Source organism: Danio rerio, chromosome 4 (genome assembly GCF_049306965.1).
Source record: "Danio rerio strain Tuebingen ecotype United States chromosome 4, GRCz12tu, whole genome shotgun sequence".
NCBI classification, from domain to species: domain Eukaryota; kingdom Metazoa; phylum Chordata; class Actinopteri; order Cypriniformes; family Danionidae; genus Danio; species Danio rerio.
Window position 1 is genome coordinate 47088379 of NC_133179.1, and position 25827 is coordinate 47114205.

General features: G+C 38.4%; 3 protein-coding genes and 1 non-coding gene across 14 annotated transcripts in view; 2 read left to right on the forward strand and 2 right to left on the reverse strand.

Annotated features, from left to right (window-relative positions):
• zgc:174653 overlaps window positions 1-25827 on the forward strand; it is a 954986-nt gene that overhangs the window by 843549 nt on the left and 85610 nt on the right. The gene's annotated exons all lie outside the window — the stretch shown is intronic.
• LOC108183924 (uncharacterized) overlaps window positions 1-25827 on the reverse strand; it is a 667181-nt gene that overhangs the window by 163541 nt on the left and 477813 nt on the right. The window lies entirely within an intron of this gene.
• On the forward strand, window positions 3176-3249 carry trnat-agu (transfer RNA threonine (anticodon AGU)). Its single transcript has one exon. It is a non-coding gene; the product is annotated as a tRNA-Thr (tRNA).
• On the reverse strand, window positions 10701-24102 carry LOC137490872 (uncharacterized). Of its 2 annotated transcripts, none has more exons than XM_073947852.1 (3): window positions 23956-24102; window positions 22644-22791; window positions 10701-13550 (listed from the first exon to the last, which is right to left on the reverse strand). In XM_073947852.1, exons 2-3 carry the CDS (start codon window positions 22726-22728, stop codon window positions 12586-12588), a joined length of 1050 nt encoding a protein of 349 aa, XP_073803953.1. In that variant the 5' UTR covers window positions 22729-22791; window positions 23956-24102; the 3' UTR covers window positions 10701-12585. The 2 variants fall into 2 exon arrangements, with proteins under 2 accessions (XP_073803953.1, XP_068075960.1); XM_068219859.2 differs by lacking the exon at window positions 23956-24102 and adding an exon at window positions 23378-23420.

The following is a 25827-nucleotide window of genomic DNA, read 5'->3' on the forward strand; positions in this document are numbered from 1 at the left end:
AATTTGGGATAATGCAATATCTCTTGCAGATCAATGCAGTGTCAGTGTTACATCTACAGGACGTCAGGTCACACCAAGCTCTAGGATTGAAGGATATTACATTTCCACACCTATAGCCCAGAGACAGGTCAACACAGATAAAGAATCATTTAGGACAGACTCCTTCATTCCAATTGTTGATGTACTTCTCTTTGAAATTAAGAAAAGGTTTTCTAAAGAGAGTTGTGTCATAATGGAAGGGATACAGGCCTTGAATCCTGGAAGTCCCAAGTTTTGTGAGAAAAATGTATTGTTTCCATTTGCCTCACAATACAGTTGTAGCACTGAAGATCTAGAAAATGAAATTCCTCAGCTTAAACGAGTTCTTGAAAGGAAGCAAACCAATGGTTTGGAAATTCCATCAAATTTACTAGACCTCACAGTCTTCCTTGAACCGTATAGAGAGATTTTTCATGAAATGTTTAAACTTTGCAAAATTGCTCTTGTATTACCAGTGAGCACTGCATCCTGTGAGCGCAGTTTTTCTGTGCTAAAGATGATCAAGACTGTGTTGAGAAATACAATGAGTAATGAACGTTTGAGCAATTTGGGGGTGTTAAGTGTAGAGTCAAGAAGGGCAAAGGCCATAAATCTTGATGATTTTGTGGATGTGTTTGCAAAAAGGCACAACAATAGAAGAATAAAGCTTTATTGATTAGATTGTGGCCTAAAAGCTATTTGGATTCATTATTATATGATTAGGGTTGGATCAAATGTGTATAAAGTAATGCACTCTGTTTGTTTAATTTGCAGGTGTAAAGTGTTAAATCAAGAAGGATAGAAGGGCCATAAATCACAATGATTTTGTGAATGTATTGTGCAAAAAGGCGTATCAATAGAACATGCTGTATTAATAATATAGTGGCTTGAAAAAAAAGGAATACGGATTAACTATATTATTGGGGTCTGTATATAGTGAGTGTGTGTAAAGTAATGGATTTTGTTCAGTTTGTCCAGTTGTCTGTTTTATTAATTAATTCATTGAGCTTTATTCAATTTAAACATGGCATATACTGATTTACAATAAAGGTATGTGAAAAATAACTGACTTGAAAGTGTTTTTAAGCTAAACATTGATTTTTATATGATTTGTATATATATGTGCTGAATAATTTAAAGGAAAGAATTGCAATATTTTAGGAGTAATTCATTGCTAGTTAAAATTAAATTAAATTAACACAAAAATAACATTACGCTAAAGTTATTCTTTTTTCCAGTGTGCCACCCCAAGTTTTGATGTGGCCTCATCTGGCCACCCCTATGAGATTTTTCTGGGGGCGCCACTGCATAGCCTACTAAGTAGTAGTAGTATAATAATAATAAAACCTACTCGCCTAAGACGCTCCCCTCTGAATAATTAGACTGTACCTGCTACGGTGTTCATTTTTTTTTTTTTGATGGGTCAACATGCTCAATATGTCAAAACGTCCCAAACCCTCTCAAACAGTCTAGTGCGCAGGGGAGGCAAAAAAAACACAAGAAGAGGAGGAAAAACGCAACAAAGACAGAGGTAATGTTACAACAAAGATGATTATTTTACTGTATCCGTGATCGATGACGCCATTAATTAGCTTGACACATACTTGTCAACTCTCCGGTTTTCCCAGCTATCATCAAGTTTAAGTATTTCCTCGTAGTTGCCCTGTATGTTTAAACTTTCTATGAATAGTGAAAGTACTGTCAAATCAGAGCCGATCTCAAATGTGATATAAATTGCAAGAGCTGTGCAAGAGAATTGTGCTTTCGCTTTATTTTGGCTTGAAAGAATGTTAATAAAAATGTCTGCATTCACTTTTTTCCTGTTAAAGCTGTGCGTCGATCGACGCAACCCCTGAATCAGTGTATGCATGCAGTCTGACTACTGGACGTGCTCTATGTGATATACTGTTCCCAGATCCGCTTCTGTACACGCAACTGCTTGTAAATGCTTTCATTAGCCTATAGATCTGTGCATTCTTATGCCGAGTTCAGACTGCATGATTTTCAAAGTAATCGTGTCACAGATGTTTTCACACTGCTTGACTATCTGGGCTAGCGTTTCGTCGCTGCTTTGTTGACACTGCAAGATTGATCGGCGACTGGGACATTCACATTGCATGACTTTACTATAGGAAGAATCGCTGACAACTTCGTCCAAACTACGTTTCAGCCAAAAACACGTCGTATATGTTTTGTTATTAACTACATAATGAGAAAGAAGCCTTTAATGGGGTAGAGCATGTACGTGTTTGCTCACCTGGGTTTAAAGGGAATTAGCCATTTCTCCTCAACGTTAATAATAAACTAATTTCTTTCTGTATGAAACATCAAACAGACACAGTTGCTCCTGAGTCCTGTCAAACCTCCACTAGTTTTTCCTCCATTTCGTGTGTCCAAATAAACCAAAAAAGAGTGCTTTAAACTTTTCCCCCAGCCTCCTGCTGGCCTGCAGCAGGTATACACACACACACACACACACAAGTGAAAGCTGCTCTCTCATTGGCTGTAGGCGATGGCTGATGTTATTTTCAGTCAAAACTCAATTCACACAGCATGATTTGAATCGCCGACAGCTCCAGATATTTAGCATGCCAAATATCTCACAGGCATCGGCGACTTATCGGCGATTCTCTCAGATCGCGTCTTTGATAGTTTATACTGTGTGATTGTCACTCACGTGCACGAACGGCGATTTGCCTGTGATTTCAGGCATTTGTCGGCGATTTCTCAAAACCTGTCGGCGAGCCAAAATCGGGGCTAAAATCACGCAGTCTGAACTCGGCGTTACAGTGACACCTCTGTTATCAAAAAACAAAATAAGAGATTGCTGCTCTTCACTAAATAACTGTAGTAATGCTAATCAATATTTAAATACAGTAAAAAGTGAATGGGATTTTATAACTTGATTTATTTTCTGTATAGGCCATTGGTTTTATTAGGCAAAATATTTTGTGTTATTGTTAATATTTTCTAATGTTTGCTATGTCTTCTTTTTAAAGCTAATTGTTGTCCCATATTTTTACATCCCAGTGTTGAGAGGTATGGCATAACATGGTTTGCTAATCAATAAATAGCAGCCTCTTTGGTTGCTATTTTAAGACTGGCTGTCTTTTTTTAGTCTCTTTGTGCAAAAACGTCTTACCCTGTTTTCAGCATTGGTACTGTGGCTTAGTTGGTCAAAGCGCCTGTCTAGTAAACAGGAGATCCTGGGTTCAAATCCCAGCAGTGCCTAATGTACAGTTTCCAGAGTTGCTTCTTCTCAAGGTTTACAAGTGTTTACGCAGCAAGCTGTTTAGCAGTGTGGTACTTAACAAAACTCAAATCCTTAAAAACGCTGCTTGTTCAAGAGGGCTTTGGACAATGTCTTTATAGAGCATGGTGTGGTAATGCATAACCAATTAGACTTTAATATTTCAAGTCCAGACATTCACACATGCAGCGCTACCGCTGTAAGTTGTTTTTTTCTTTTTTTGATTAAACAATTAGCTCCTGTCTGACGCTGTGGCTTAGTTGGTCAAAGTGCTTCTCCAGTAAACAGAAGATTCTGGGTTTGAACCCAAGCAGTGCCTAGTCCGTAGTGAGATTGGCTTTTATAGGCCAGAGAGTACCAAAAAGTGTTTTCTGTGGAACAGTGCTGGAGCACTTAAGCTCTCCGATGCAATCAATAGCGTCGGACTTCTAGGCTGTGAGCTGAGTCATGCAAAGGTTGTGGGTTCGAGTCCCACCAGAGTCGCAAGTTTTGCCCCTTTTCTTCACTTGACTTAGGTGTGGTGAGTTTCCATCATTTTACGCATCTATGCCACAGCCATGTCACCCTGCAGCCCAAGACCGGTTACTCACTGAAGCTAAGCAGGGCTGAGCCTGGTCAGTACCTGGATGGGAGACCACTAGGGAACACTAGGTTGCTGTTGGAAGTGGTGTTAGTGAGGCCAGCAGGGGGCGCTCAACCTGTGGTCTGCGTGAGTCCTAATGCCCCAGTTAAAGTGAAGGGGACACTACACTGTCAGTGGGTGCCGTCTTTCGGATAAGACGTTAAACCGAGGTCCTGACTCTCTGTGGTCATTAAAAATCCCAAGGCACTTCTCGTGAAAGAGCAGGGGTGTAACCCCGGTGTCCTGGCCAAAGTCCCTCTATCGGCCCTTACGATCATGGCCTCCCAATCATCCCCTCTCCACCGAATTGGCTCTATCACTGTCCCTCCACTCCACCAATAGCTGGTGTGTGGTGAGCGCACTGGCGCCGTTGTCCTGTGGCAGCCGTCGCATCATCCAAGTGGATGCTGCACACTGGTGGTGGTGTGGAGAGACCCCCCCTCATGATTGTGAAGCACTTTGGGTGTATTGCCATACACAATAAATGCGCTATATAAATACACATTACATTACATTACATCTGTACATCCAGTTTTGCTTTTTTCCTTCATTGCTCAGTGCAGGCTTAGATACTAGAGGTACTCTACAATGAAGCTGATGACTTACAGTTTTTTCTTAGTTGTTTACACACAATTACTTGTACTACAGACACAATTTCTACAACATGTGTAACTGATGCACCAACCCCCTGAACCAATTCTGCTAAACTACAAGCACAATTCCTGCTTTACACTCAAATTGCAGGTTTACAACATACTTTTTTCAAAACACTACACACAATTTTCTGCATATTGCACAATTTTCATGCAAAAAAATATTTTGTTTTCACAAGGAACACACTGACAATCTGTTTCTTAACAAAACTCAAATCCTTAAGAACGCTGCTCATTGAAGAGGGCTTTGGACAATGGCTTTATATCGCATGGTGGGGTAATGTGTAACCAATTGGACTTTAATATTTCAAGTCGAGACATTGACACGTGCAGCGCTACTGTTGTAAGACAGGGGCAAAACAAATTGTTCTTGTCTGTCGTTGTGGCTTAGTTGGTCAAAGTGCCTGTCTAGTAAACCGGAGATCCTGGGTTTGAATCCCAGCAGTGACTTGTTTGCAGTGAGCTGTTCTTTTATTGGTCAGAGAGTACTCAGGCTTTGTGGCGCAATGGATAGCGCAGTGGACTTCTAGGCTGTGAGCTGAGTCATTAAAAGGTTGTGGGTTCGAGTCGCAAGCATTATCCATTTTCTTCACTGACTTAGGAGTGGTGCGTTTCCATTATTATAGGCATCTGTCCATCCAGTTTTGCTTCTTTCTTTCATTGTGCAGTGCAGGCTCAGATACTAGGGGTACTCTACAATGAAGCTGATGACTTAATTGAGCTGTTTTAAATAAGGGAGATTGGAAAGCGGTGCAGGGCAGAGTGGGCTTAAAAAAAGGCTCGAAGGCAACTTGTGGTTTTGGGGTAAAGTAACTGCCACCTATTGTTGAGATCAAGCCTTTTGGGTTTGTCGTACAAAACCCTCTTTATGCATGTGCAAAGTAACTGAGTAGAAAGCACAGTAAATTTTGCTCCCCCCCACTGTCTTAGATGAAACTGCGTTTTGGTTTTTTCTTTTAGTGTTAAGACTAAGTTGGCCAGAGCACCTGTCTTGGGAACAGCAGGTGCTAGGTTCAAATCCAAAATGCACCTTTCCTTCAGATTATGGGAGAGTGGCTTTCTGATCTGAAAATCTTTTAATGGCCGATAGCATATGTTTGTCCAGGTTTTCATTTTCTTTCCATCTTGTCAGCATTTTCTGCATCCTGACATGCTGGTTTTTGTGTTTTATTGTTTTTTCTTCATCGATTTTTGTTATCGGGCAAATGTCTCTTACAGTTAAACAACCTCTTTTGGTTGCCATTTTAAGACTTGCTGTCTTTTTTTAGTTTCTTTGTGCAAAATCATCTTTCCCTTTTCAGCGTTAGCGCTGTCGCTTAGTTGGTCAAAGTGCCTGCTTAGTAAACAAGACATCCTGGGTTCATGTAGTGCCAAATGTACAGGTGCCAGAATTGCTTCTTCTTAAGAGTTACAAGTGTTTACGCAGCGAGCTGTTTAGCAGTCTGTTTCTTAAAAAAACTCAAAACCTTACAGGTTTTTCCAATTGTTTACACTTAATTACTTGTACTTCAGACACAATGACTACAACATGTAACATGCACCAACCCCCTGAACCAACTCTGCTAAATTACAAGCACAATTCCTGCTTTACACCCAAATTGCAGGATTAAAACACATTTTTTTCAAAACACAACACACAATTCTCTGCATTTTGCACAATTTTCATGGAGAAAATATTTTGTTTTCACAAGGAACACAGTCATTCACAATTGTAAAGTCAGTTGTCCTACTTTGCATACTGATTCATCATGTAGGTAAACACCTGTCACACAGAATTGCAATTTAGAAATCAGAGCTCATCTGGTTCATAACTGGTTCTCTGCCTACCCATGTTTTTTAGTTGTTTATCTCCCCCTCCATATTCTCCATTCCTCAAACCTATTGAGGATTTTTTTTCTCCCAGGAGATGTAAAGTGTATGACCGAAATCCAGACCAGACCAGACCAAAACAGAAAAGAGGATGTAGACCATGTTATCTGCAACTTTGTGTTGGCTGTAATGTACACTGTGTACACTGTATTTATGGGGAAAATACAGTAAAATATATTTGGTATTTGTCTGTTTTGTATAAAAACAATATTCTGAAGTATTTTACAAAGCACTTCTGTAGGCCTACTGTCTGTAGTACAGTCTATTCCAATTGTTTACACACAATTACTTGTACTTCAGACACAATAACTACAACATATAACTGATGCAACAAACCCCATGAACCAACTCTGCTAAACTACAAGCACAATTCCTGCTTTACATTCAAATTGCAGGTTTAAAACACCCTTTTTTTTAAAAACACTACAGACAATTCTCTGCATTTTGCACAGTTTTCATGCAGAAAATGTTTTAACAAGGAACACACTGTCATTCACAATTCTAAAGTCAGTTGTCCTACTTTGCATACTAACTCATCACATGAGTAAACACCTGTCACACAGAATTACAATTTAGAAATCAGAGCTCATCTGGTTCATAACTGGTTCTCGGCCAACTCATTTTTTTTTTTTAGTTGTTCATCTCCCTCTCCATATTCTCCATTACTCAAACCTATTGAGGATTTTTTTTCTCCCAGGAGATGTAAAGTGTATGACCGAAATCCACACACACGTATACCCCTTCTCCAAGCTATAGCAGTTGATGCTTTTCGAGACTGGATTTGCCATGCAAAGTAACAAGTCAGAAATCCTCATTTTAGTCCATGTGAGCAAAATTACATCAAATTAGCAGTAAACAGTTTGTTAAATTTGAAACGCAATAACCTTCCACATTTGTTGTAAGCTGCAGGCTTTACACTTTCATGTGTCAAGACTATTCATCATGTATTTTAATGCATATCAGTGTATTTAGTTCTACATTTAGAGAAGATTTTCTTTATTATAGTAGCCGGTTTTTTAATCAGTGTAAAAGCATTTTAATATTGATAAGGCATCTGCAACTTTTGTGAAGCATCAAATCACTGGCATATTAACTGTCAAAACATGTTTATGACTGCATAAATGTATTATTGCTTTTAAAAAAAGTCACATATTGTGCATTTCTATTATACACAATTTGTACTAAAGTAATTAAAAAAGTTCATGTCAATACATTTTCTCTTTGCACCACCAGGTGGCAGTCTTTGTACTTTTATTTCGAGGGTGTAGATTGCATAAGTTTTATTAATATGTATAACTTCATTTATTGTATTAGTAACTATAACTATATACATATATATATATATATATATATATATATATATATATATATATATATATATATATATATAGTTAAAAATATTTACCATTTTCCCAAGTATATATAACTACTACTGTAAGAAAATATTAGAATTCGGTACTTACTTTCTGTATTATCTTTGCTTGAACTGAGCCGATCTAATCCTATTTATATGAATTTAACCTGCTTCTGATCAGGTTTGACCTAGCAGAACTGTTGCTATGACAACAACTCTCAGATCAACTTTGAAGAACGAAACGATCCTGGATCGTGTTAAATCGTCAATATCTAAATACAGCTAACTGAGAAATCCACATACGAAGAACGGACCCCTGCTGACAAACTGGAATTCTTCGAAAGACGTTTTTATGAAAGACATAATGCCCTGTAAAACACAGGACACCTGCAAGGGCTTGTCTGGGATTTAAAACCCCGGACCTCTCGCACACGAAACGAGAATCATACCCGGGGGTGTCCAAACTCAGTCCTGGAGGGCCGGTGTCCTGCATAGTTTAGCTCCAACTTCCTTCAACACACTTCAACTCCATGGAGCTTTCTAGTATATTTAGAAGAGCTTGATTAGCTGGTTTAGGTGTGTTTAATTTTACATGGCGTCAGAAGTATCAGATAGTCAGAAATTTTTCTCAAACAAATCAAGGGCACCCTAAGCGAGAATCATACCCCTAGACCAACAAGCCACTGCAAAACAGCAACTTTACATGGCGACACAATCTGCCGACAAACTGGCATTCTCAGAAAAAGGCATCTGTGTAAGCCACAACGCCCTTACAAAACAGCAGACAACTGTAAGGGCTCAACCGAAATTTGAACCTGGGATTTGTCATAACATGAACAAGAATCATACTCCAAGACCAGCAAGCCACTTTGCAAGAATTTTTTTTATGTGGTGACACTATCTGCTGACAAACTGGAATCTTTGAAACACCTTTTTATAAAAGCCATAATTTTGAACCCATGACCTCTCGCACCCAAAGCGTGAATCATACCCCTAGAAAAACAAGCCACTAAAATCTGAAGTTTTCACATGGCATCAGAAGCAGCAGATAGTCAGAAATCAAGTGCAGAGAATTTGTAAGATGGAGGAAGAGAGTCTGAAACAATGGTGGATAGTCTATTGGGTGAGAGAGAGCGTAGGTTTCTGCGAAAGGCAACTTGTTTTGGAGTGTGTGGTGGCTCAGGAGTCCTGTGGATGTTGAGAGACAAAAGGAAGTGATCCGATGTGTGTAGTGGAGTTACTAGTGTTTGATCAGTGAAGCAATGTCGAGTGTAAATAAGATCAGTAGCAGAAGTAGGTGCTCTTTTGAGGTCAAAAGAGGCAAGCAGAGTCTGGAAGTCAGTAGCTTGAGGTTTTTCAATGTGGATGTTGAAGTCACCTAGTACCAACAAGGGAGTGTCATAAACAGAAAAAGATGAGAGAAGAACATCCAGTTCATCTAAGAAGTGACCTAATGTACCTGGTGGGCGGTAGATGACAACCACATTTATGTAGAAGGAGTGGATAATGGTGGCTGCATGGAATTCAAAGGAGCTGATCTTTGCCAGTGACTATCTCTGAGTAAATTTCCATTCTTTGGAAATCAGTAGTCCAGTTCCACCCCCTCTCCCTGTCTGATGAGGAGTGTGGGAGAAAGAGAAATTAGTAGAAAGAGTAGCATGTGTAGCAGTGTCCTCCGGAATCAACCAGGTCTCAGTTAGAGCCATGAGATTATAGTCAGAATGTGTAGCTATGGAGGTAATAAAATCTGCCTTGTGAACAGCAGATTGACAATTTCAGAGGCCCACGGAGAGAGAGTTGTGAAATAGCAGATGCATGTATTGAACGAAGGTTGTGATAGTTATGCCTTTAGCTTACCTCCCGTGCTTTGCGAGTGTTAGTAACAACAGGAATTAGTTAACACATAATAAAAGTGTAATGAAAACAATAATAAGTGCAAAGATTAAGTAAAATAAATAAATAAAGTACTCAGGTGCTTTGTCAGTGTCTTTGCTCGGTGGAGTCGCACAGGTAGAGTCAATGGTCTTTACACTCGTCGGTCTTCACACGCAGTGAGACTAGCTGCTTGTATACACCCATGAGCACTTGCTGATAGAATTCAGCTTGACATGCCTCAAGAGTTCCCACAATAAAACAACAGAAACTGAGGCGAGGGGTGCAAAACCAACCGTGATCCACACACAAGCTCTTACAGTAACCAAGGAAACAGTGAGTAATCTTTCTAGCACTACACACAAACAACTGAAAACAAGTCTAAATGTACTTACACGCTGCTGGTCTCGTTGCTAAAGTGCTTCTTCTTATATGGTTGAACAAGCCATCCTACTTCCCTTACTTACATTGCCTATCCATCCATCTATTTATTCATTTTGTTTAGTAAATGTGTTATTTTTGAGGTTGACCTCAAAAAATATAATAATTTTACTGCCAGAATTGTAGGTGCAGGCTAGGACTGTCTCTGCCATTGGCAGATAACGTTGTTTTTTTGGCTTCATAGGATATGGACCTTCAGCATGCAGTGGGACGGTTTGCTGCTGAGTGTGACATGGCAGGGAAATAAACAGCACCTCTGAGTCAGAAACCATGGTGCTTGACTGGTAAAAAGGTGGCCATCTCCAGTTTGGAGAGTCTTTACCCCAAATGGAGTACAAGTATCTGCGTTTTTTTTTTTTTTTTCATGAAAAATGGAATGTGAGATTAAAAGATGGATCAGTGCAGCAGTAGCAGTAATGCATTTGATGTGATTGTCTGTTGTGGTGAAGTAGCTGAGATGAAAGGCAATGTTCTAAATTTACCACTCAATCTAGGTTTCTACTCACATCTATGGTCATGACTGAAAGGACAAGATCTCGGTAACAACCGGACACATTTTGCAAAATGTTATGACCTGCTTGTTTGAGTTGCACCATAAAAGTGAGATGAGACAACAAAATAGCCTGAATGCAAATGATTTATTATAAAATGTAACTCAGAACAATCAATCAAAGCAACCAACAAATGTCTAGGCATAATAATGAAGATAAAGAACTTAGGATATAATCACAACAACACTTTAACTACATAATATAAGTAATGCAAAACAAAACCATAAAGTTAAAGAGTCAATGAGATGGCAGGTCTTGACATGAGCACTCCCGAGTAGCCACAGCGTCCAGGGGTAGCTAGCACAACAACTTTTATATACCCATTGATGAGTAATGCAGGCATCCAATCAAGATTTACCACATATTCCAATCTGGAGTCTTGGGATTATCACAGTGTATTAATATTGTAAAACTAAATACTTGTCGCTCTGCCAAAATCATCAAATATTCATCAAGTTTGTATTCTACTCAAAACAGTAAATGTAGTAAACTAGAAAATAATTTTGAATCTAAAAGTAAAGAAACTTTACTAATAAATAGATGATTTGTTTCTCATTCAGGGAGTCAGACAAAGAACATCATCGAAAACAACACTAGCTACATGAATACACTGAAGAGTAGAGTACAGATGTATCCGCACCTGTACAATCACTTGCAAAAAGATTTTAAGCAGCAGAGATGCTGTTTACCAGATGTTTATGAAACTGTTCTTCTCTCAGTTGCCATCATTGTGTTTACAGTAAACGCAAGGAGCGCAACACATTTCTACAAAATTTTCACAGAGGCACAACAAACACACAGACGCAGGGAAGAAAGACAGTGACTGTTTACATCAGGGGTCTCAAACTCGCGGCCCGCGGGCCATTTGCGGCCCTCAGTGCAATATTTTGTGGCCCGCGCTGACCGCTGTACACTGACAGAATCAACGGAGCGGGGAGAGCTCTCCGCTCCGCTAATTCTATCCGTACACAGCGGTCACTGGCATTCCCCGCCCGCCGTGTAAACAAAGGGGCAGGGATGCCGGTGACGTCACCACGCCCCCCGCCCCTTTGTTAGACGCTGTGACGGGCGGGAAGTGTTTAGGAGGGAACTCGCGCCGGCCAGAACCAAGGTAAGCTGTTCCCGCCCCTGCCTGCCACTTAGCTACCTAGCTACAGCCTGCATATGTATTATAGGTAGATACAGACTGGTACAGACTGATGTGACTGGAGTGGGGTGGGGGTGTTTTTAAATGCCATGTTCAGAAGAACTGTTCATAATCTTCACTCAATGTTCTATTAATGTTCAGGACACTTCATGTTCAGAAGAAATAATTAAAACTGTTAATAATGACATTTGAGGACTTTTTTTGTGAAATCCCTTATGCGGCCCAGCCTCACCCAAACTTTGCCTCCTGCGGCCCCCAGGTAAATTGAGTTTGAGACCCCTGGTTTACATGGACATCAGTAACTGACTGTTTAATGACAGTGGAATGTTTGATACCGCACATTGTATAAGAGAAAAAAAACTGCATTTCTCGGTAACTGAGATGCACTCAGTAAGTCAGAAAGCCATGTGCGTGTGTAGACTATCCTGTCAAAAAACGCGTTTACATGTTTACACTCAGAGAGCAGCATTTACAGCAGATCCTTCAGTCCATAATATTGTAGTGATTTTAACGTACTGACTTTAAACAATTCCTCTTCTCCCACTTGTTTTGGCAACCCAACTAGTCGTCTCTCTGCCGTCTGAACACTGTTTGAGGTAAAACAGTCTTTAAAGCTATCATACATATTAATGAAGTTGCCCCGAATACACAATAGAGCGCACTGATTGGTTTGAACAAAGTCTTTCTCATGAATGAATGCAGTACACTCAGAGACGTCATGAAATACTCCCAGGTACAGACAGACAGTCTACATGCTGGAATACACGCAAGGAAGTGTATGGGTAGAAAAGTCCAGTGTGACCACGGCTTAAGTGCATGTGAATGGTTTCTTTCCAGTGTGGATCCTCATGTGTTGATTAAGGTATGATGAGCGGCTGAAACTCTTCCCACACTGAGTGCATGTGAATGGTTTCTCTCCAGTGTGGATCCTCATGTGTTGATTAAGGTATGATGAGCGGCTGAAACTCTTCCAACACTGAGTGCATGTGAATGGTTTCTCTCCAGAGTGGATTCTCGTGTGGTGTTTAAGGTGTGATGATTGGCTGAAACTCTTTCCACACTGAGTGCATTTGAATGGTTTCTCTCCAGTGTGGATCATCATGTGTAGAATAAAGTTTGATGATTTGCTGAAACTCTTCCCACACTGAAGGCATGTGAATGGTTTCTCTCCAGTGTGGATCCTTATGTGTTGATTAAGGGATGATGAGCAGCTCAAACTCTTCCCACACTGAGTGCATGTGAATAGTTTCTCTCCAGTGTGGACCCTCATGTGGTAATTAAAGTGTGATGAGCTGCTGAAACTCTTCCCACACTGAGTGCATGTGAATGGTTTCTCTCCAGTGTGGATCCTCATGTGTAGATTACGGGACCACGATAAGCTGAAACTCTTCCCACAGTGGGTGCATGTGAATGGTTTCTCTCCAGTGTGGATCCTCATGTGTTGATTAAGGGATGATGAGTGGATGAAACTCTTCCCACACTGAGTGCATGTGAATAGTTTCTCTCCAGTGTGGATCCTCATGTGTAGATTACGGGACCACGATAAGCTGAAACTCTTCCCACACTGGGTGCATGTGAATGGTTTCTCTCCAGTGTGGATCCTCATGTGAATCTTAAGAATGTATTTTCTTCCAAAACTCTTTCCACACTGAGTGCAGGTGAAACGATTCTTGTCTCTCCTTTTTAAAATACCATCAGTCTGTAAAAAAGTTTTTTCCTCAATTTTGACATGATGTTTCTCCTGTTTACTCCCCTCGTTTTCTTCAGTTAGGTCTGAAATAAAAAAAAAATAAAACATTAGTTTTCATTAAGTCTTTTCATTAAGTCTTAAAGGGCACCTAGGTTACCCCTTTTTTCGGATTTAATATAAGTCTTTTGCGTCTCTAGAATGTGTATATAAAGTTTCAGATCAAAATACCCATCAGATTTTTCATTATACCTTTTACAAGATGCTCTTTTATACTGATTTCCAGCAGGGGGTGGTTTTGTTGGACTGCGCCTTTAAGCCGAGTTCTACCCGCCCACTGTTTCTACATGCCTCCTCCCTCAGCTGCGTCAGACAACAGACAGACTTAAAGGAAGAAGGTCTCACGTAGCGTTTGTGAGATACTACAGTAAGAACTAACCTTTACTAATCAGTATTGTGAAGTTGCATTGATGAGTCACACACACAATATCGTTACAAAGTTTACGCGCGCGCACACACACGCACGCACGCACGCACGCACGCACACACACACACACAGATACACACGCAGGCAGGCAGGCAGACACACAGAGCGCGCTTAGCTTAGTTAAGGCTAACCTCAAGTACTGTGTGGATATCTGTTATGCTAATGTACAAAATAAACCTGATTTAACTTCCACAAACCGGGATTGAAGCGTCTTCTTTTATAATTGTTCTGACACGCGGCTGTGTTGATGAAGTAAAGCTGAAGTAAAACGCTGTAATTAATTACACACATACTCAGTTTTAAAACACTTTAAACATGTGAAACTTACTCTTAATCACATTTGATGATGATTGCTGATCCTAGCGAACAGAACAGACCTTTTACTCCCGGTTGCTTTGCGTATGTCTGCCTGGTCTTGTTGACACATACACGTGACTACCGGAACATGTTAATGCGCGCAGCTGTCAATCAATTCGGTGGGCGGGGGGATCGCACACCTACGTAATGGTGCGATCGATTTGAAAACAGCTCCAATTGGCAGACCATTTTTTTGTAGTTAAATTGATAAAAAGGACTGGGTGTGTTCATATCACCCCAGTATGACGGTCTATACACTATAACAACACACAGATCTGTCCAAACAGCTTGAAAAGTAGATTTTTTACCATAGGTGCCCTTTAAGTCATCCTTATTTATCTAGTGCTTTTACAATGTAAATTGTGTCAAAGCCACTTAACATAGAAGTTAAAGTAAATTTAAACTGTCAGTCCAGTTTTCAGAGTTTCTAACATAATTGATCATAAAATTTATTTTGGTCATATTGATCAGACACAGATTTGAAAGCTGTAAATGGCCTATTTTTATTCCTATATATTCACAATTACATCAAAATGTTTTTCTAAAATGTGTAAAGCAGACAGGGAATACTTGTATATTCTGTGCCTGACTGGTAAACACACCAGAAAAAAAGGTTATTGGGTAACAGCTGAATTTTTGCCTTGCAGACATGAGACATGCCTGTCAGCATCTGCATAAAGCAGGGGTACTCAACCTTTTGCAAGCTGGGCCCCCCCAAAGCCGGTTTATTGCAGCTAGGGCCCCAGTGACTCAGAGAGGGTACAAGGACCTTACATTTTTGAGGCTTGCTTAGCTTCTCGAAGAGAAATCAAACAAATGAGCGCTTTCTAAAGTCTATGAGCACAGCACACACAAATAAACTAAATTGACATACTGCAGTTAAATTTTGAAATGTGTTTTTTTTTTTTATTTATAACATTTGAATACAGTTCAGCAACATACATCACACAACCTGACGACAAAGGGAGCTGACAATTGAACATCACTAAATTTACCATCACCTCAAGATTGAAAATTTTACACTGATTTCATACAGGGTTCATACAGACACAGCCTAATGAAAATCAAAGACTTTTAGGCACTTTTTCCAACATCTACTTTTATTTTCGAAACTGACATGCAATGTATTGAACACCTGAAATGTATTCTCAGCAACCTATAAAACATTGCATAGGAACTATTAGCAAATTATTGTTATAATAAAATAAATGATGTAGCCTTCCCAGTATAAAATAACAGTAGCAGACCTAACTTTATAGCTACAGCTCGGCAGAGTCAGCACAGGTATAAAAACAGGTGGTTTTATTCCTGATGAGAATATTTATTGTTGTCAGACTTCACTCTCACATAAATACACCTAAATAAATCAATCAAAACTCATAGCTAATCAGGATAGCCTGTGCGTGTAGGGGGAGAGTCAGAGGAGGGTAAGGTCAGTAAAAATTAGCATAAAAAAGGGAGTGTCAGTTTTGGGCACGTGCTGATTTTCACAGAGGCAAAACAAACACACAGATGCAGAGGAGAAAGTCAGTGACTGTGTTTACATGGACATCAGTAATCAAATTATTTGCCAAATTATTAAATGGTAGATTTTAATTGCAGTTTGGCTCTTTCATTCAGGAATTTCATTCGTGTCCCGTGACAAACGAGATATTTGATTCGAGGAATTGCTGGAAGCGTGTATCTTTCATGCAATGTTTGTTGCAAAAAAAAAAAAATCCTTCACATTTCTCTGTAACTTAGATGCACTTGGTAGGTAGCGTCAGAAAGCCGTGTATGTTATTCCTATCACAAAATGCTGGTGTAAGTTTGATTGTGGTGCTAACATGTTTACACTCGGAGAGCAGCATTTACAGTGGATTTTTCAGTCCATAATATTGTATATATATTATCGTACTGTAAACTTTATTAACTTAGAAACCATTTGACTAAGGTCTGACTCTAAACACTGAAAGAGTACTGCTGACGAACTAACTTTGCCTCTGAATAAACAAACAAAAACCACTGGTCGCTCACTTAACAAATCTGTAGAGACAGGACAATCAACACATACTGGAGCTCTGTCTTTTATTAAAGGAGAAGAGCAGCAAATCTGGATTTCACCATTTTCAGACGAGAAATCTCTCGGGTAAAAAATGTTCCTTAGACACACATTTCTGTCACGTGTCGCGTGCAGCATAATCCACACGTGAGTCCAGCTACGCTATCATAGAGGGAAAATAAAAACAAAACCTTCACTGCAGCAAATTATAAAACGCAACACTGACGACCAAATATTTCTTGTTCTCCCACTTGGCAACACAACGTGGCGTCTCTCTGCCGTCTGAACACTGTACAGGTACAAACAGTCTTCAAAGATATAATGCACATTAATGAGGTTGCACCGCATACACAATAGAGCGCGTTGATTGGTTTCAACCAAGTCTTACTCATGAATGAATGCAGCACACTCAGAGACGTCATAAGGTACTCCCAGGTAGATGTTCAGTCTACATGCTGGAATACACGCCAAGATCTCATGGCCGTGAGGCAGCTTCAAAAATTCATTTTAAACCGGAAGTACGAATTTGCTCAAAATAACGCAAAAACAACCAATTTTCACTTTTTGGTGAAATATGTGTGTCCTAATAGTGTTTTTAGCAGTGTGGGACACATATACGACTGTCAACAACTCAAAAAATGTGTTTTGTTGTTTTGTGACCCTTTAATGTCAGAAGTAGAGTATGGTGGTATTGTTATTTTGGACCATTGTCCAGTCTCACTAAAACTATATTTTCCAGGCAATGTAATCCCCCAATGTACATGACGGTTTAACTCAAGACTATTGGCAGATGACGATTTTGTAAAATTTATTGATGCTCAAATAGATTTCTACTTTGAGACAAACAAATCCCCAGAGATAAGTTAAAGCATCCTATGGGATACTCTGAAAGCATATAAGAGGACAGATTATTTCAGGTCAACGTAGTGCAAATAAAAGTATGCCAAAACGGCTTACAGAGATTATGAATAAAATACAATGGATCAGCTACGCTCAACATCACCTTCTGAATAGCTCCATAAAAAAAGACTTCTTCTGCAAGTGGAATATGACTCCTTGACAAGTGAAAAGGCGTTATGAATGAGCTGGCAGGTTATTGTGTTACCAACTGAAATGATCCTCAGCAGTTGGTTTTATAGTTGCAGCTCCGAGGTAAACAAAATTAAAAGTAATGAGGTTTTTTTATTATTATTTGGAATTACCATCAGTGATTCAGATCAGTTGGCATCAGAAGGAAAATAACACCTTCTGAAATTGAAAATGCAATCAAAAAAGTGAAAACCGGAAAATTGAAAAGTCGATCTGGCCCTGGTGGCTTCCCAGCTGAGTTTTATAAGAAGTTTACTGTCAAACTTACACCCCTGTTGTGCAGGGTATTTGCTGAAGCTCTTGTCTCGGAATCACTCCCCCTCTTTATGACATCGGCTGCTATAACAGTACTTCTTAAAAGGGAAAAAGATCCACTTAAATGTTAATCTTATTGTCCGATCAGCTTACTCTGCTGTGATTATAAGATCCTGGGGTGTTTCTAGAAAACCTAGTGAGAGCTTGTTTAGGAAGCCAAGGTGTGTCTGATTGGCATTGGAACTAAACTTTCCAGGACACCGGACCTCCATGACTGAGTTTGGACATGCCTGCTTTAGGGGAATGAGACAGGGCTACCCTCTGTCCCCTCTGCTCTTTGACATTGTCATTGAACCTCTTGCAATCGTAAAGAACTCAGATGGCTTGCAAGGAGTTTTCAGAGAGGGACAAGAACATAAGTTCCTGCTATATGCGGATGATCTTTTTTTTCTGTCAATTCCAGATACATGTATTCCAAAAGCTCTTACAATAATTTAAGAACTGGGAAATGTTTCTGGATACATAGTCAATCTAGCAAAGTGTCTCCTTTTCCCTATCAATGATAGAGCACAGCAAATGTCCTTCCAATCCTTTCCATTTTCAGGAAGTCCTGATAAATTTGTATATCTGGGTGTGAGTGTGACACGCAAATATAAGGATTTGTTCAATAATAATTTTAAAACAACATTAGACAAAGCCAAACGAGACATGGCATGGTGGTAAATCCTTCCTTTATCTTTGGATGGGAAGATGAATTCCATTAAAGTGACAATACTACCAAGATTTCTGTTTCTATTTCAGACTGTGCCTGTTTTTTTTTTTTTGTCAATTCATTTTTCAAGAAGTTGATTACCATATTTTCCGGACTATAAGATTCTACTTTTTCCCTAGGTTTTGACCATGCGGCTTATACAAAGAAGCAGCTATTCTGTGGATTTTTCTTCCACCGCTAGGGACGCTCTGATCGGAATTACCGGTAGAATAAAAAATAAGAGACGAAAAATCTATGCAAAGAAAAATAGACTGCGCTACTTTTTCTTTAGCAGATAGAACACTCATGACAAATTACTAACTGGAAATTATATTCAAATCCTTGCCCCTTCATCATGGAAACCACACAAAGAAGTTCATATGATTCAAGTTAAGTTAAAGGCAATCGGGCTTGCTACCCAGGAAGGAAACTGCGCTGCTGCACGCAAGCTTAGCGTCAACGAATCTATGGTGAGGCGTTGGAGGCGGCAGCGAGAAGAGCTCATGCAATGCCAAAAGTCGAGAAAAGCTTTAAGAGGACATAAAAGCAGTTGGCCTGAACTTGAAAATGTCCTGGAAGACTTGGTGAACACACATAGAGCATATGGCCGAGGTTTATGCATTGTAAAGATCAGACTGAAAGCCAAAACAGTCTGCCTCAAAATGAACATTGAAGGTTTCAAAGCTGGGCCGTCATGGTGTTTCAGATTTATGAAACCTTTCCAATAGAGCACGGACCCCTCTCTGTCAGTAACTCCCTCCTGACTATCAGGAAAAAGTTGAAACCTTCCACAAATTCGTTGAAACAAAGATAAAAGAGAACTCCATTGGACCAGACAACATCAATAATATGGATGAAGTACCTTTGACGTTTGATCTGCCTCTGACCAGGACTGTTACCAAGACAGGTGCATCATCCGTGTTGTTGAAAACAACTGGCCATAGGAGAACGCACTTTACCTGCGTTCTGACATGCACGGCATCCGGACAAAAAATTCCACCAATGGTGATTTTTAAGCACATAACTACGCCCAAAGAATAACTCCCGAAAGGTATAGTGGTCAAAGTTAATACCAAAGGTTGGATGGTGGAAGGCCTAATGAAGCAATGGTTAACGAAGTGCTACGGTAAGCCGATTTTTTCACCAGAAAAAAACGCTGCTTGTTTTGGATAGCATGAGGGCCCACATCACAGATTCTGTGAAAGCAGCAATCAAGAAAACAAACTCCATTACAGCTGTGATTCCTGGAGGTACAACAACGTATTTACAGCCACTTGACATCAGTGTGAATTGGGCATTTAAAAGGTGCACTCCGGGTTGAATGGAAGACTTGGATGACAAGTGGTAAAAAGTCTTTCACAAAAACTGGCCGCATGCAAAAAGCATCCTTTTCTGATGTCTGTCAGTGGATCCAAACAGCGTGGAGTGCTGTCAAAGAATCCACCATTACCATTGGGATCCGAAAGGCTGGACTGCTACGCGAAGAGAGCGGTGCACTTTCAGAGCTAAATTTACTAGAGGATGAAAGCAACACAGAGATCGAGACTGATGGAGACAAATGTGACGAAGCGCTTCTGAGGCTGTTCAACTCCGACACTGAAGAAGATGAATTCATGGGTTTCAGCAAAGATGATTAAAGTGACTTGTGGTTTCAAACACAAGAGAAATAAAGGTGAATAAATACCGTTTTTTTATGTTCTGATTTTATCAGCAAAGTTGCTGCCGTGTTAAAAGGCAATGTTCAGAAAGAATCTGTTCAGGTACATACATACATGTACAGTTTCAGTACAAAATCGTTCTGTACATGCAGTAAATTTCAAAATTTTCAACATAGATATCTGCGGCTTATAGCCCGGTGCGGTTTGTATAACTTTTTTCTTTTTTTTTTAAATAGCGCGCATGTGGCTTATATACAGGTGCGCTCTATAGTCCAGAAAATATGGTAATTGTATTTTTACATTTCTCTAGGATAAGAAAATTCCTTGCATAAGAAAGGAACTCTTGGAAAAAAGAAGGAAGAGAGTGGATTGCCAATGCCAAATTTCTGCTCCAATTTTGTTAAATCCATTGTTCCCCCCCTCTCTTATAGATTCAGCGTTCCAATGATGGTCTAGGAAGGGAGTTAACTGTGATAAGAACCTGTTAAAAGATGCCATATTTTTCTCATTTCAACAGTTAAGAACAGACATTGAGATTCCACACTCTAATTTTTTAGGTACCTTCAGGTCTTTGGTTTCGTTAAAAAAACTTCTCTCCTTCACTGAACCAACCAAAAGCATGCTGTATAGATGAATTGGTAAACATGAACCCATATCAAAAAGGTGTAATGTCCATGTTATATGAAGTGATCCAAAGAACTGCCTCTACTTCCCTAAATCGTATAAAGCAAAACTGGGAAGACCAACTGGGACTAGAAATATCAGATACAGCCTGGCAATATGCCATAGAACTGGTACACTCATCTTCTGTATGTATTAGACATGGTCTTCTTCAGTTTAAGGTGCTTCATAGGCTTCACCTATCTAGGAGCAAGCTGGCAAAAATGTATTCAGGGTCAGATTCATCTTGTCCCAGATGTGGTTTGGAGCCAGTAGTTTAAAGTCATATGTTCTGGGGATGCCCTAGATTACATCATTTTTGACCAATATTTTTAGATAATTTTCATCTAAATGTAATAAAGATATGGATCCTAATCCTTTGATCTCAATTTTTGATACAGTGGCAGAAGAAATGTACCTGTCAGCTAATCACGTCGAAATCATTGCCTTTTCTTCTTTACTGACCAGACACCTGATTCTTCTCAGGTGGAAAAAGACGAACCTGCCATCCCACAATCATTGGATATTAGAAGTGTTATCACATCTTTAACTCGAGCACCTTAAGTACACCATCCGAGGCTCTACAAAAAAAAGTTTTATGAGGTTTGGCAGCCTTTCTTATCCTACACTGAACGCTCAGGGGTTATTATATCCTAAGTGAGAGTTTATCCCTAATTTCCTGATTTGTTTTTACCTATTTTTATTTTTCTCTTTTTCCCTTTTTCTTTATGGGGTATGAGTATGTCTGTAGGTATGTACCATGTTAATTTGTTCTTTAATTTGTTGTGGAAAAATCAAAGACTTTTGAAAAATCAATAAAAAAAATTTAAAATTAATAAGAATGTAAGCAGTACTAAATAGTTTTTTGAACAAGTAATAATCCCATTAATCTAGTTATAGTACATGTTCCTGTTGAAGATCTGTGAATTTAAACTATTTATTCATTAAAGAAGGACAAGCCATTCTCATAATAAACTAAATCTATGCACGACAATCTGTCCAGGTCGATGTCCTCAGCAGAAAAAACCTAGAGCACGTTTAAACAAATGAAGCACGAAAATAATTAAAGCATTATGATAAATAGAGTTAAAATGACCTTTTTGAATGAAAGGTTAAAGGTTTTATTGAGATGGATTGTTGGTGATTGTATGGGTTTCGGCCAGATTAGGTAGCAAAACATGAAAAAAGGAAAATGAAGACTTGTTTTAAAAAGATTTAAGACCTACAACACAATCTTTCAGTAAATTTAAGACTTTTTAAGGCCGAAACCTTTAGGTTTTTGAATTTAAGACATTTTAAGACCCTGCGGCTATTAAATAGGGAATAGCCCTGATAATTAGTTATTATAATAATGATGATGTAATTGTAGATACTGTCTGTGAGAACTAGTAACAACTACTACAAACAAGTTTAAACCCATAAAGAAGTTGATGAAAAAAGGGAATTGTGATCAACGTGACATATGCAAATGGAAAGTACTAAGCCAACACCATCACTGTAAAAGCAGATGATCTCTTCTATGGGAATACTGTAGGTCAAATATTGTCAGCTCAGTTAAACTTTTTAAATTTATTGTTTTTATTTGTTTTATATAGTGCCAGTGCTCAAGGACGCTTTACAAACAGTAGGAGAACAAGAAAAGCAATAACCTTAAGAAGGTTGAGAAAATGGGAGACTAATAATACATAAAATAATGACAAAAGACACGAGAACAAGTAACAAATGAAACTCATTCCTTTTTTTCAATGAGTGCTTATGTAAATTTAGGAGAACTAGGCAGCACACTCAGGACTGCAAGATGGATTTAATTTAGTATTATTATTAAAATATATCTGAATGAGGATCAAATGACTGAGTTGGTGTTTGAGAATAAAAACCAACCTGTTTGTTCCTGCAGATCTTCCTGTTTGACTGTGAATGTTTCTTCAATCTTCACATCTTCACTCTCCTCTTTAATAAACGCCATCTTTATAACCGTGTGGAGATCAGTCGCTTCAGCAGCAGTTTTTCTGTGTTTAGACACTTTATCCTGTTTAAAATGAACAACACAATAAAAAAATGTCCTGTTTAAAAAAAAATAAAACAATGAACAGAAACAAAATAACTTCTCTTCAACACTTGCTTCAACAGTTTCCTTATATGACAGTCATTAACAAACAGAAATCAGGTAAGTCTGAGCAAGAAACAATAGACACAAATGAGCAGATTAACACTAGTACTCCATTTCTTATATATAGTGATGTATACTTCGAATAGAATGACATTATGCCGTTTAATGAATTAAACCTTCATTAAAACACTTATTACACACTTTACTGTTGCTTTATTCAAACTTTAACAAATGTTGTTAATTATTTTCTTTGTTTTATTTATTTTATTGTCTGCTTACAGCAACGCTGTAGAACTTATTTGCACAAGACAAGAATTTACTCTTGGGAACAAATAAAGTTTATCCTATCTTATTCAAACAATAGACCTTACTGTGAGTAAAATAATACTTCTTTGTATAAACGGGTAAAATAATATTGTCAACAGCAGGTACATTTAGCATTAAACGAACAACCTGAAATTTTAATCAGTCGGTTTACATCTGTGTAAAAGCTTTAAAAACAAACCTTTCTCCAGTTGAATCACAGTGTGGGAGCGGCGCAGCCTTATGACATCACATTACCATGCCACAATAAAAGTCTTTTTTTCCCCCATTTATTCTTTATCATGACTTATTGATACATTTCTCCCTCGTTTTCCACTTTACACTTTATCTGCTTTCTGTTTTGTACTTGTAAGACCATCATTTATGTTCATTGAATAAACCCATTTACCCCTACTAGATCTTTGCCTTCAGGTAGGTTGATAGGAGGTTGCATTTTCTTTTAAACGATTGCATTTCTTCATCCATAGCTTTAACCCATTTACTTGCATTCACTGATGTTACCACCTCTTTGTATGTTTGAATGGGGAAACATCAAATTCTACAAAATTGCCTGCCAGGTTCCAACCTATATATGTAATAGGTTGAAACTTTTTTATAACTAAATAAACAAACAAAAAAACTAAACAGTTGTAAAGAAGCTTTTTAAAATAACTGAAGAACTTAATACAACGTTGAACAGTGCAACGTTGTTTAGATTTTACAATTTATAAGTGAGCATTTAGATATTATTTGAGTGTAAATTCAGAATGTGCAACTTACCTTTTCAGTCTTCAATGAAGAAGTGGGATGAGAAAAGGCATCAGTGGGTTTTTCTTTGTATGTTGTTGTTAGTAATAATCCCAATGTAGGAATCTACAATCGTAGTTTGTCCTCCAAAGTTGTTTTCTTATAGCAAAATAAGCCAATGAAGATTCTTTTAGGAACCCAGAATATATAGATGCAACCCTGCTGAGATACTGGATCTGGAATGTGATTGGATAAGACTCAATTGGCCCCCATTAAAGCTGGTATAAAGATGCAAATGAGCAGTGGGGAGCAGTGAAGACTCAAGACACATACAGTGGGGGATGGGAAGTTCAGCAGCTTTACAAACCAGTTTTACAGAGAAATAATGATGTATTGGGAAAATAAGTTGACTTTAGCCATCTTCATTTGTTTAGCTGCTATTGTTTTATAGTACTATTGATGAAAGCTTTTTTTTTTATTTTGGTTGCTGCATTTTGTAGTTACTGTTGATACACTTATGATATGTAACACATTTCAATTAATTTTTTCCCAAGCCTGGTTAAAAGGTAATGCAAGAGTTGTGTGTTGTTTTTGTAGAAGTTTCTCAGAGTTGCTTGGCTGAAGTCTTTGTGTAAAGATGCAAATGAGCATTGAAAACTCAATCCATACCGATGTCTCAATACACACAACTACATTCACTTATATAATAGTTATAGAAGATGTATACTGTAATACTGTGATATATTATCATTCGTTGAAAGGAACAATTTATAAACTTCACATTGAGGTTTTATTTGTGTTAAGTTCAGTCAATATATTGACATGAGCTAACTATTAGCAGAGTTTTAGTCATTTATTTATTACTGAACTTGTTCTTTATGTGAGTTTAGAGTCCTTTATTTATCTTAAAGCACATGCAGCTCATGACTGGCTTCTGGAAGACTGTAAACACTTTATGTTTATAAATTGTTACTATCAAAATGTAACTTGTTTCTGTGCCAATTTTGTTTTCTTTCCTTTGTTTTTTAGTTGAACAGAACATGTGTAAGCAGCTCAGCTTTCCCGAAATCCTCTTATTCTCCTGGTATGTATTAAAGATGTTTTTCTCTCTATTTATTACTTGTGTTTGTGCACACAAATATGCATAGACATTCACAGAAGCATATATAAGATACTCTGACAAAACCTTTTCCTTTTAACACAGTAAAGCGATCACATACTGTGATGCATCTAAATATTTATAATTAGAAAATAATTACATCACTAGTAAATTTATTGTATTGGCAGTTTATACAGAATAATTCAACGACAAGAGTTAACTTTCATATCTACACAATGCATAACTTTTAACGTGATTAACCTGCTCTACCTACACCAACTACAGCATTTCTCAGACTTCTGTTTCACTATGGTGTAATTACAGTGGTTAACATCACATACAACAACAACTGCACTTACTCCTGTAACTTGTTTGCAACAATGAATTTTAAATATCTGCGTCACATATTCATTTAAATAAATGGATCATCATTGTGTGCGGTCATCTTTATTAATAGCTGCCTGATCATTAACTGAATAGGACCGTTTAACGTATAAGAAACCCGTTGACAGGTATAGCTGTTCATGCCAATACCAACTTGATAGACTATTACATGAACATATTACATGAACAGGACCTGCCTAACATCTCTTAAGACAAATAAGCATAGAGTCTATAACAATACATGCTTGATTGCCCAGATCAATACAGTCGCTACATCTGAATGGTGCTTTTTCACACATTTTAAAAATAACAACTATTTGTAAGCGAAGTTCTTATCCAATACCAGTTTAATACCTTAAATAATTATACATGTGAGGCATCACAGTGGTGCAGTAGGTAGCACTGATCGCCTCACAGTAAGA

What these genes read in the sequence shown, in the direction of transcription:
- LOC137490872 (XM_073947852.1), bottom strand. Translation starts at nt 22,728, where the DNA reads ATGGCGTTTATTAAAGAGGAGAGTGAAGATGTGAAGATTGAAGAAACA. An exon ending in AGATCTGCAGGAACAAACAG is followed by an intron (nt 13,551 to 22,643) that starts GTTGGTTTTTAT and finishes TTTTTATTTCAG; the next exon opens with ACCTAACTGAAGAAAACGAG.